This window comes from Pan troglodytes, chromosome 6 (assembly GCF_028858775.2).
Source record: "Pan troglodytes isolate AG18354 chromosome 6, NHGRI_mPanTro3-v2.0_pri, whole genome shotgun sequence".
Classification (NCBI taxonomy): domain Eukaryota; kingdom Metazoa; phylum Chordata; class Mammalia; order Primates; family Hominidae; genus Pan; species Pan troglodytes.
The window spans coordinates 101,340,263-101,353,314 of NC_072404.2; the positions used below are offsets into that span (position 1 = coordinate 101,340,263).

The 13,052-nt window shown below is 36.5% G+C and overlaps 1 protein-coding gene across 7 annotated transcripts in view; it reads left to right on the forward strand.

Moving 5' to 3' along the window:
• Window positions 1–13,052, forward strand: part of AKAP9 (A-kinase anchoring protein 9) — a 166,758-nt gene that overhangs the window by 20,408 nt on the left and 133,298 nt on the right. For all 7 annotated transcript variants that reach the window (XM_016945121.4, XM_016945118.4, XM_016945127.3 and 4 more), the window contains exon 2: window positions 9,538–9,795. In XM_016945121.4, the coding sequence (XP_016800610.3) occupies window positions 9,538–9,795 (258 nt within the window). The remainder of the gene's footprint in view (window positions 1–9,537; window positions 9,796–13,052) is intronic.

Consider the following 13,052-nt stretch of genomic DNA (forward strand, 5'->3'; position numbering starts at 1 on the left):
ATTCTTCCAGAGTTTCTCTATGCCTACAAGTACAATGTTATTAAAATTCAAGCTAGATACGATTGTTGAAGGATGTGAGTTTGAGTCCTGCCTTCTCTGTTAAAAGAAGTGTACATTATTTTTTCATAAAAATAGATTATGCAGCAGTAATATACCTACTACTGTGTCATGAACATCTTTGTTAGCAATAATGGTTTACATAAATATTTTAATATGGCGTCATCATAGTTAACCTAATGTTGCCTAAAGCATGTAATACATACTTCTGATGTTAGGTGGTGATATTTTAGGTCTATCCTGATCCAGTATTAAAAACATTGGATAAATGGGTACAGTGTACACTATTTGGGTAATGTCTACCCTAAAAACTCAGACTTCACCACTATGTAATATATCGATGTAACAAAACTGGATTTGTACCCCCTAAATCTATAGAAATAAAAAAATAGAAAGAGAAAAACATTAGATAGTATTGTAAGAAAGTTATTATGTTTGCCAGTTTTCTTTTAGTTCATCTGCTTGTGATAGCCAAGAGTCTGTTTGATACTCATATATCTTTAACACCCTTTTAACACTTGCCCATTTCTCTCATACCCTTCAACAAAATCTAACTAAAATTTTAATAATTTTTTCATTGTATTTATTTTTGTTTACTTTTCTAAAAAAGAAATGACAGTGATACTGACTTTTAGTTTGTGCCAAGGATAGAAAGTCTCCTTTTAAAATAAATTTACTTTAAAATTTTTATTGATATGTAATGTATATATTTTGGGAATACATGTGATAATTTAATGCACTCATATAGTTTGTAAGGATCAAATCAGTGTAATTGGGATGTCCGTTAGCTTTAATTAGTGAAATATTCAAATATTTTTTAGAAATATTCAAATTATTTTATTCTAGCTATTTTGAAATATTTAGTAGTTTTTTGTAAACTATAGTCACCCTACCAATCTATCAAACACTAGGTTTTATTTCTTCTGTTAAACTGTTCTTTGTACCCATTGTCAGCCCCTCTTCATCTTCTCCACCCTCCTACTCTTCCCAGTCTCTGGTAACCACCAATCTACTCACTATTTGCATCTACTTTTTCAGCTCCCATATATGAGTGAGAACGTGTGATATTTGTCTTTCTGTGCTTAGCTTATTTCACTTAACATAGTGCCCTCCATTTGTGTCCATGGTGCTGCAAATGACAATTTGTTCTTTTTTATGGCTGAATAATATTCCATTGTGTACATACCACATTTTCTTTATCCGTTTATCAATTGATGGGCACTTAAGCTAATTTCATATTTTAGCTATTGAAAAAAAATGGGAATGCAGATATCTCCTTTATATATTGATTTTCTTTCTTTTGAATATGTCCCAGTAGGGGAATTGCTGGATCCTGTGGTAGTTCTATTTTTAGTTTTTTAGAAATCCTCCATACAGTTTTCCATAGTGGCTGTGCTGATTTACATTTCTGTTAACAGTATACAAGGGCTCTTCTCTCTCCACATCCTCCCCAGCATCTGTTATTCCCTGTCTTTTTGATGAAAGTCAGTTTAACTGCAGTGAGATAATATATCGTGGTGGTTTTGATTTGCAATTCTCTGATGATTAGTAACATTGAGCATTGTTTCATATACTTGTTGACCATTTGTATGTATTCTCTTAAGAAATGTCTGTTCAGATATTTTGCCCATGTTTTAATCAGATTATTTGCTCTTTTGCTGTCCAGCTGTTTGAACTTCTTGTATATTCTGGTTGTTGTTAACTCCCTATCAGATGAATAGTTTGTAGCTATTTTCTCCCATTCTGTGGGTTGTCTCTTCACTTTGTTGATTGTTTCCTTTGCTGTACAGAAACTTTTTAGCTTTAAAAACATTTTTTAAATTATTTATTTTTTGTAGAGATAGATCTATGTCTCACTATGTTATCCAGGCCAGTCTCAAACTCTCAGGCTCAAGTGATCCTCCTGCCTCGGCCTCCCATGGTGCTGTGCTTACAGGTTTGAGCCACCACACTCTTCTGAAACTTTTTAGCCTGGTTCCATTTGTCTGTTTTTGTTTTGGTTGTCTCTGCTTTTGAGATCTTAGAGAAAAAAAAACTTTCCCCAGACCGATGTCCTAGAGTATTTCTCTACTGTTTTCTTTTTGTAGTTTCAGGTCTTAGATTTTTTAATCCATTTTGATGTGATTTTTTTTGTATGTGGTAAGAGATACTTATGTAGTTTCATTCTTCTACATATGGTTATCCAGTTTTCCCAGCATTATTTATTGAAGAGATTGTCCTTTTCTCAGAATATATGGTCTATTCTGGAGAATGTTCCATGTGCTGAGGAAAAGAATGTGTATTCTTCAGCAGTTGGATAAAATGTTTTGTAAATATCAATTTAGCCTATTTAGTGTGTAGTTTAACTCTGATGTTTATTTTCTGTGTGGATGTTGTATATTCTTGGCACCTTTGTAGAAAATGAGTTGACTGTAAGTGTGTGAATTTATATCTGGGTTCTCTGTTTCGTTCCATTGGTCTGTGTGTCTGTTTTTATGCCACGACCATGCTGATTTGTTTGTATGGCTTTGTAGTATATTTTGAAGTCGGGTAATGTGATGCTTCCAGCTTAGTTCTTTTTGCTTTGGCTGTTTGTGATCTTTTGTGGTTCTATCAAAATTTTAAGATTGTTTTTTCTATTTCTGTGAATAATGGCATTGGTATTTCAATAGGGATTGTATTGAATCTGTAAATTGCTTTGGATAGTATCATTTTTACAATATTCTTCGAATCCACAAACATGGATTTCTTTCCATTTTTAATGTCCTGTTCCATTTCTTTCATCACTCTTTTATAGTTTTCCTTGTATAGATCTTTTACTTCTTTAGTTAAATTGATTTCTGGGTATTTTATATTCTTTGTAGCTATAGTAAATGTGATTACTTTATTGATTTCTTTTTCAGATTGTTTGCTGTTGGTATATATAATTTCTATTGATTTTTGTATGTTGATTGTGTATCCTGCTATTTTACTGAATTTGTTTATCAGTTCTAACAGTTTTTGGTGGAGTCTCTAGGTTTTTCTAAGTATAAGATCATATTGTATGCAAATAAGGCTAAATTGACCTTTTCCTTTCCAATTTGGTTATCTTTTATTTTTTTCTCTTGCTTAGTTGCTGTGGCCAGGACTTCCAGTATGTTGCATGAAAGTGGACCTCCTTGTCTTGTTCCAGACTTAGAGGAAAGGCTTTTAATTTTTCCCTATTCAGTGTGATATTAGCTGTGGGTTTGCCATATATGGCCTTTATTATTTTGAGGTATGCATCTTCTGTATCCAGTTTGTTGAGGGTTTCTATCCTAAAGGCATGTTGAATTTTAAATTTTTTTTCTGCGTTAATTGAAATGGTCATAGGGTTTTGTTCTTGATTCTTTCAATGTGATGTATCATATTTATTGAGTTGCACATGTTTAACTATCCTTGTGTCTTTGGGATGAATCCCGCTTGATCATGGTGAATGATCTTTTTAATGTGTTGTTGAATTCAGTTTGCTAGTATTTTGTTGAGGATTTTTGCATCTATGTTCATCAGTGATATTGGCCTGTAGTTTTCTTTTTTTGTTGTGTCCTTGTCTGGTTTTGGTATCACGCTAATGTTGGTTTCATAGAATGAGTTTGGAAATACTCCCTTCTCTTAAGTTTTTTGAAGAGTTTGAGTAGAATTGTTATTCTTTAAATGTTTGGTAGAATTCAGAAGTGAAGCCATCAAGTCCTGGGCTTTTCTTTGATGGGGGATTTTTTGTGTCTGTGTGTGATTGGGTCTCCTTCTGTTGCCTAGGCTGGAGTGCAGTGGTGTGTTCATAGATCACTGCAACCTCTGCCTCCTGGGCTCAAGCCGTCTTCCCATGTCAGCCTCCCAAGTAGCTGGGACCACAGGCATGTGCCACCATGCCTGGCTAATTTTTTGTATTTTGGTAGAGACGAGGTTTTGCCATGTTGCCCAGGCTGGTCTCAAACTCCTGAGCTCAAGCTCAAGCAATCCACTTGCTTCGGCCTCTGAAAGTGCTGAGATTACAGGTGTGAGCCACCGCTCCCAGCTTGATGAGAGACTTTTTATTAAGGCTTTGATTTCATTATTGGTTTGTTGAGGTTTTCTATTTCTTCATGGTTCAATTTTGGTAGGTTCTATGTGTCCAGGAATTTATTTATCTTTTTCTTCTAGGTTTTTGAATTTGTTAGCATATAGTTGTTCATAATAGTCTGTAATGATTTTTGTATTTCTGTGGTCTCAGTTTTTACATCTTCTTTTTCATTTCTGATTTTATTTGACCTTTCTCCTTTTATGAAAATTAGTATAGCTAAAGGTTTGTTGATTTTGTTTATGTTTTCAGAAAAGCAACTTTTTGTTTCATTGACTTCTGTATTGACTGTTTTGGCCTCAATTTCATTTGTATCTGCTCTGATTTTTGTTATTTCTTTTCTTCTACTAATTTTGGGTTTGGTTTGTTCTTGGTTTTCTAGTTTCTTGCAGTGCGTTGTTTGGTTGTTTATTTGAAGTCTTTCTCATATTGTTTTATTGGTATAAACTTCCCTCTCAGTACTGCTTTTGCTTTATCACATAGATTTTGGTATGTTGTATTTCCATTTTCATTTCTTTCAGGAAATTTAAAATTTTCTCTTTTAATTTCATCATTGACCCATTTGTCCTTCAGGATTATGTTGGTTTTTTGTTTGTTTTGTTTTTTGAGACAGGGCCTTTCTCTGTTGCCCAGGCTGGAGCGCAGTGGTGTGAACATGGTTCATTGTAGCCTCTACCTCCTGGGCTCAAGCGATTCTCCTGCCTCAGCCTCTCAAGTAGCTGGCACCACAGGCGTGGGACACCATGCCTAGCCAATGTTTTGAATTTTTGTAGGTTTGAGACCAACCTGGGCAACAAAGTGAAATCTTGTTGCCCAGGTTGGTTTTGAACTTCTGGGCTCAAGCAATCATCCCACCTCAGCCACTCAAAGTGCTGGGATTACACACATGAGCCACCATGCCCAGCAGGAACATACTTAATTATTATTTGTTTGTGTTTTCTGAGGTACTTCTTGTGACTGATTTTTAGTTTTATTCCATTATGGTCAGAAACGATACTTGATATGATTTCTACCTTTTGAATTTGTTGAGACTTGTTTTATGACCTAATATATGGTCTATTCTGGAGAATGTTCCATATACTGATGAAAACAATACTCTTCAGGAGTTGGGTGAAATGTTCTGTAGATGTCAGTTTGGCCTATTTGGCGTAGTGTATAGTTTAATTCTGATGTTTTCTTTAATTTTCTCTTTGGATGATCTGTCCAATACTGGGATTGGGGTATTTAAGTTCCCTATATTACTGTATTGCTGTCTATCTCTCCCTTTAGATCTATTAATACTTGCTTTTTATACTTGGGGCTCTGGTGCTGGGTGCATAGATATTTATAATAGTTATATCCGCTTGCTAAATTGACACCTTTATCATTATATAATGACCTTCTTTGTCTCTTTTTATAGTCTTGACTGGTAGCCTATTTTATCTGATATAAGTATAGCTACTCCTGTTCTTTTTTGGTGTCCAGTTGCACGGAATATCCTTTTCCACCCCTTCACTTTCAGTCTGTGCGCATTCTTAATAGGTGAAGTGGGTTTTTTGTGGGCAGCTTATGGTTGGGTCTTACTTCTGTATTCATTCAGCCACTCTCGCCATTTTAATTGAAGAATTGAGTGTATTTACCTTGAGTATTATTATTAATAAGTGAGGTCTTACTAATGCTATTTTGTTGCTTGTTTTCTGGTTGTTTTGTAATTCCTCTCTTCTTCCTTTCTTACTGTCTTTCTTTGAAGTTAAGTGATTTTTTTTCTGGTAGTATGTTTGAATTTGTTGATTTTTTATTTGTAGTGAATTTATTATAGTTTTTGGCATTGTGGATACCATGAGACTTAAAAAGACATAGGTTCAAGCAGTTATTTTAATGAGATGACAACTTACTTTAGATCACAAATAAAAGAATGGAAACAAAAGAAAAAAAAACCCTCTATACTCTAACTCCATTCCCTCCACATTTTGACTTTATTTTGTCTCAATTTACATGTTTTTATATTGCCTATTTCTTGATAGGATGCTGTAGCTATTAATGTTTTTGGTAGGTTTGTCTTTTGGACTTCATCCTAGAGTTATGAGTGGGCGCTACACCACAATTACAGTATTAGAGTATTGTGGGTTTGTCCACGTACTTAATTTTACTAGTGGGTTGTATACCTTTACATGTTTTGTTTTTTCACATTAGTGTTTTTTTCTTTCAGATTGAAGAACTCTCTTTAGCTTTTCTTGTCAGACAGGTCTGTGTTAGTGAATTCTCTCAGCTTTTGTTTGTCTGTGGAAGACTTTATTCCTCTTCTTTGTATTTGAAGGATAGCTTTGCTGGATACAGTATCCTTGGGTGGCTGTTTTTTTCCTTCAGCACTTTGAACATGTTGTCCCACATCCTCCTATATGGTTTCTTCCTCCTGTATGACCTGTATGGTATCTGTTGAGAAGTCTGTTGCCAGACAAATTGTAGTTCTTTTATACATTGTTTGCTTCTTTTCTTTTGCCACTTTTAGGATCCTCTCTTTGTCCTTGACCATTGAGAGTTTGATTATTACATGCTTTGGAGTAATCTTTTTTGGGTCAAATCTGCTTTGTTCTCTAACGTTCCTATACCTGGATATTTTATCTCTTTCTCAAGTTTTAAAAAGTTTTTATTATTTCTTGAATAAGATTTCTACCCCCTTGCATTATAGTTAGGCATTATATTATGTAGTGCTGAAAAACAGGCGGTGACATGGTACCAAAAAAAAGATACAAAAACAATACATAAATTGCAAAGACTCTCTAAGTGAACACATTCAGTAAAAAACAAGCCAGACAGTGAAGACTAGAACTCCCTTTTGAACACTGATAATTCTTAGATTTGATATTTCGAGGTAATTTTCTGTATCTTCTAGGTGATCTTTGTTCCTTTTCATTCTTTCCTTTTCTCCTCTGTGTATTTTTAAATAGCCCGTCTTTGAGCTCACTGATTCTTTTTTCTGTTTGATCCATTCTCCTGTTGAGAGCCTCTAATGATTCTTTCTGTTCAGCAAATCTTTCTCAGTTCCAAAATTTCTTTTTGATTGATAAAAAAATTTTAATCTTTGTTAAATTTTTCTAATACATTTCTGAATTGTTTTTCTGTGTAATGGAGATCACTAATTTCCTTTAAACTGCTGTTTTGAATTCTTGTTCACAGAGTTCACATATTTCTGTCTTGTTAGGGTCATTCACTGGTTCTTTGTGCTTTGTCCATTTGACTAAGTCAAGGTTTCCCATTTGCTGTTGTTTCTTGTGGATATACGTCTATTTCTTGTTTTTTTGTTTTTTGGTTTTTTTTGAGACGGAGTCTCGCTCTGTTGCCCAGGCTGGAGTGCAGTGGCGCGATTTCGGCTCACTGCAAGCTCTGCCTCCCGGGTTCACACCATTCTCCTGCCTCAGCCTCCCGAATAGCTGGGACTACAGGCGCCTGCCACCACTGCCGGGCTAATTTTTTTGTATTTTTAGTAGAGACAGGGTTTCACCGTGTCAGCCAGGATGGTCTCGATCTCCTGACCTCGTGATCCTCCCACCTCGGCCTCCCAAAGTGCTGGGATTACAGGTGTGAGCCACCGTGCCCGGCCTACATCTATTTCTTAAAGTGAAGATTTTGTTATTTATTCTAGTCTTCTCTGTCTGGCTTGTTTTAGCTTTTACTGGATATGTTTGCTCATAGAGTCTTTTATGTTTTGCCTCTCTTTTTTTTTTTTTTTTTTTTTTTTGCACTATGTCACTGCCTCTGTTTCAGTACTACATAATATAATGTATATGATGTCTGTAGCCCCAGTTTGCTTCAGTTCTAGTAAACAATCAGTGTTATCCATCCTTGATCGGTAAGGTCCCAAAGGCCCCTAGTCTGGCTAGGGGCTCGTGCCCAGAGGACCTGTGGCATGAACCTCTTACAGTGTGATGCTGCTGAACAGCCAGTCTGATTTGGCGTCTCCTTTGGCCAAGTTACAAAGCAGGGTTTTTCAGGGCTAGGAATGGTAGTCTTGCCTTCCCGCTTTGTCTCTGGCTGTTAGGAATATTTCTCCCTTCAGATATTCCCAGTACTTCCTGGTTGTCCCTGGTTGAGCCAGGGACAGATCTCCTGTCAAGGAGCCCAAGTTGATGGAGAAGCTGGTTGTCCACCTTGATTTCACTTTTTCCAGTGTAGAAACCGTGAGTCAGGGGAATATTTTCCATGTTTGGTGATGGGCAGATTAGGAGAATGGGAATCATGAAAATCAAAGTCTAATTCTTTTAACTTCTGCTCAGAGTTTTTTCACTTCTCCATGGTCTTGAATACTGTTTCTTCCTCATATTTGAGTTCTGGGATATCGCCAGTAATAATCTAAGCTCTGTATATTTGCTTTTGGTTTTCTGTTAGGGGAAGCGAAGGCAGCTTGCTTCTGTGCCACCATTTTGGAGCTATTAGGTTGGTGCAAAAGCAATTGCAGTTTTTGTACCGACCTAATGGAAGCCTCTGTTCTTAAAATAAATTTAAATAAGAAAACTACATTGGTTAAAACATGTTAAGTAAATGATACATAAAGGTGGCTCTAGGATAGGACAAAAATCCTGATGATGATATGTAAACGATTAAGGGCTGGAAAGCACTGCTGTTTGATATTTAAGTTATTTCCAGTTTTTTTTCCCATTATGAATAAGGCTGCAGTGACCACTTTATATAGCTAAATCTTTTTGCATGAACTAAATCTTTTTAGTATATAGTAATAGAAGACACAGAAATTCCAGAAAGCAAATTCATTTAGTGCTCTGTGTGTGCATGTGTGTATGTGTGTGTTTTCATATAATCTAAAATCCAGAGCTTGGCCAGCACACTGGCTCACGTCTGTAATCCCAGTATTTTGGGGAGGCTGAGGCAGGCGGATTGCTTGAGCCCAGGAGTTGAAGACCAGCCTGGGCAACGTGGCAAAAACCTGTCTGTACAAAAAAATACAAGAATTAAATTAGCCAGGTGTGATGACATGTTCCTGTAGTCCCAGCTACTTGGGGGCTGAAGTGGGAGGATCTGTGGAGCCCAGAAAGTTGAGGTGAGCTGTGATGGCGCTACTGCACTCCAGCCTGGATGACAGAGTAAGACCCTGTCTCAAAAAATAAAACAAAATCTTGGTGAGATTATATTCTCACTAAGCAGTGAATGACAGTGCCTGATTTCCCTTATTCTGCCTAATTCTGGGCTTATTTTCTTTTATTTAGACATGATATTTTCAGTTCTTACCCCTCAGTATTTCAGTAGGTTTATTCAGAAATGTTTCTTTGCATTCCAATAGTTACATTAAAGACTGTAATAATTGTTCTTTATTTTATCATTTTTATTTAGTGATAGTTTGATCTTTAAAAGAGAGACTCCCAAAGCTGCTTTTTTCTTGGTGGCAATAAAGAAAAATTATCTTTGACAATAACGGTAATTTTCTTTTTTCTTAGCTTGCCCAGTTTCGACAAAGAAAAGCTCAGTCGGATGGGCAGAATCCTTCCAAGAAGCAGAAAAAAAAGAGAAAAACGTCAAGCAGTAAACATGATGTGTCAGCACACCATGATTTGAATATTGATCAATCACAGTGTGATGAAATGTACATAAATAGTTCTCAGAGAGTAGAATCAACTGTGACTCCTGAATCTACAATAATGAGAACTCTACATAGTGGAGAAATAACCAGTCATGAGCAGGGCTTCTCTGTGGAAGTAAGTATTCTCCCAGATTTTTAATCATTATGGTTCTCGATGGAAAGTAGTCGTAATAACAACAGTCATTAGCAACTGTGCGCAATTTGATCATGATTTTTATGTCCTCTTGAAAGTTTTAGTAGTATGGTAACTAAACAGTCATAACTAAAATATTTGATCATCTCAGAGAGGGAGTTTTGTGAGTTTAATTTAATATATGTTGAACAACTGCAGTACACCAAAGATTGAGCACCAGAGTTACAAAGATGGATATGACTATCTCTGCCCTTTAGGAAAATTATTCTAGTGGAGAAGGCAGACTTAAAGATATGCAGTGTGCTATGATTAGACCTTTGCTAGTATGAGAGATAGATGTCCAACTTCATTTTTTTTTGTTTGTGGCTATCCAGTTGTACCAATACCATTTGTTGAAAAGACTATTCTTTTCCCAATGAACTGTCAATGAACATAAAGGTGAGGGTTTATATTTATCCCCTCAATTATATTCTGTAGATCTGTATGTTTAGCCTTTGCTACTATGCCCCCAAGTCTTGATTAATGTAGCTTTATAACAACTTTTGAAATCAGTAAGTGTGAGTCTTCCAACTTTCTTCTCTTTTGGGATTGTTTTGGCTGTTGCCTTGCATTTCCGTATCAATTTTAGGGTCAGGTTTTTCTGTTTCTGCATTAAAAACACCAAGGATTTTGACAGGGATTGCATTGAATCTGTAGATGAATTTGGGGAGTTTTGTCATCTTAACAATATTAAGTTTTCAACCTATGAACACAGGATTTTTTATTTATTTAGGTTTTTAATTTTTTTAATGTTACCTTGTTTTCAGTGTAAACATCTCACATTTGTTTTGTTAAATATACTCTCAAGCATTTTATTTTTATTTTAATTTTCATTTATTTACTTTTTGAGATGGGTTCTCACTCTGTCACCAAGACTGGAGTGCAGTGGCATGATCTTGGCTCACTGCAACCTCTGTCACCCAGGCCCAAGCCATCCTCCCACCTCAGCCTCCTGAGTAGCTGGGACCACAGGTGCATGCTACCACACCTGGTTAATGTTTTGTATTTTTGGTAGAGATGGGATTTTGCCATGTTGCCCAGGCTGGTCTCAAACTCCTGAGCTCAGGAGATCCACCCACCTTGGCCTCCCAAAGTCCTAGGAGTACAGGCATGAGCCACCGTGCTTGGCCTTGTTTTTGTTATTTTATTTTATTTCAGTTTTTTGTAGAAATGTGGTCTCACTTTGTGTCCAGGCTAGTCTCGAATTCCAAGACTTAAGTGATCCTCCCGCTCTGGCTCCCAAAGTGCTTATGCCTGTAAAGTTTTATTTACAGGCATGAACCACTATGCCTGGCCACCAAGCATTTTATTGCTATTTTATTTCTAAGCATTTTACTGCTATTCTAAATATAATTGTATTCTTAACTTTATTTTCTGATTATTAATTATCCATGTATACAAATACAACTAAATTTGTATATTGATCTTGTCTCCTGTACCCTTGCAGAACTAACTCATCTGTAAGTTCTAATAGGTTTTTTGTTTTGTTTTGTTTTGTTTTGGTGAATTCCTTCGATTTTTCCTGTATGCAAGACCATATTATCTGCAACTAAACTAGAAATGTTCAACTTCTTCCTTTCCAATGTCGATGTTCTTTTTTCTTTTTTCTAATTGCCATAGCTGGAAGATATAAGACAATGTTGAAAAGAAGTGTTGAAAGCAGACATCCTTGTATTATTTCTCCTAATAAGGGGAAAGCATTCAGGTTTTTTTTTAAACATTGAGTTTTATATTAGCTGTTTTTGTTTTGTTTTGTTTTGTTTTTGTAGCTATCCTTTATCAGATTGAGGAGGTTCCCTTTTATTCCTGGTTCATTAAGTGTTTTCATTATAAAGAAATGTTGAGGTTTTTTTGTTTTGTTTTTATTTTTTATTTTATTGGTTTGTTTTTTTTTGTTTGTTTGTTTTGTTTTTTTTTTGAGACAAAGTCTCGCTTTGACTTTGCACTCCACTGCTGGAGTGCAGTGGGGTGATCTCAGCTCACTGCAGCCTCCACCTCCCAGGTTCGAGTGATTCTCCTGCCTCAGCCTCCTGAGTAGTTGGGATTGTGAGCCATCACGCCCAACTAATTTTTGTATTTTTAGTAGAGATGGGGTTTCACCATGTTGGCCAGGGTGGTCTCGAACTCCTGACCCCAAGTGATACGTCCACCTCAGCCTCCCAAAGTGCTGGGACTACGGGCATTAGCCACCATGCCCATCCATTTATTTTATTGTTTTTTGAGACAGGATCTCACTCTTGTCCAGGATGGCATGCAGTGGTGCAATCATGGCTCACTGCAGCCTCAACCTCCCAGGCTTCAGTGATCCTCCCACCTCAGCCCGACAAGTAGCTGGGACTACAGGCCCATGCCACCACACCTAGCTAATTTGTGTATTTTTTTGTAGAGACGGAGTTTTGCCATGTTGCCCAGGCTTGTCTTGAACTCCTGGATTCAAGTGATCTGCCTGCCTTAGCCTCCCAAAGTGCTAGGATTACAGGCATGAGCCACTCACTGCTCCCAACCTGAGTGTTGAGTTTTGTTAAATGCTTTTTTTGTGTCTATTTGCAATGACTTTAATACAAAAACCATCACTAGGGACAAAAGATGTTACAGCACACATTTTACATTATATAAATTCAGCCTTTTAAAATATTTTGGGTATTTAAATGGTCTAACATATAGTCATCTTTCTGTTCTTCAGAGTGGATAATTGCAATTCATCTATCTTGAAGTTTGCTGATTCTCTCTTCTTCCTACTTAGATCTACTACTGAGTCCTTCCAGTGGCTTTTCATTTATTTTCCTTTTCAATTCCAGAATTTTTATTTGATTATTTTATAATTTCTTCGTTTTATTGATATTCTTCATTTGGTGAGGTGTTGTTCTTACAATTTAAATTTTGTTTTGTTTTGTTTTTAGATTTTATTTCCTTTAGTTATTTGACTGTATTTAAAATAGCTGAGTCAGAATCTTTGTTGGCCAGGCATGGTGGCTCATATCTAATCCCAGCACTTTGGGAGGCAGAGGCAAGGGGATTACTTGAGCCGAAGAGTTCGAGACCAGCCTGGGCAACAAAGGGAGATTCTGTCTTTACAAAAAGTAAAAAAAATTAGCCGGGCATGGTTGTACACACCTGTGGTCCCAGCTACTCCAGAGGCTAAGGTGGGAGAATCGCTTGAGCCCAGGAGGTGGAGGCTGCAGCAAGCTGTGATCACACCA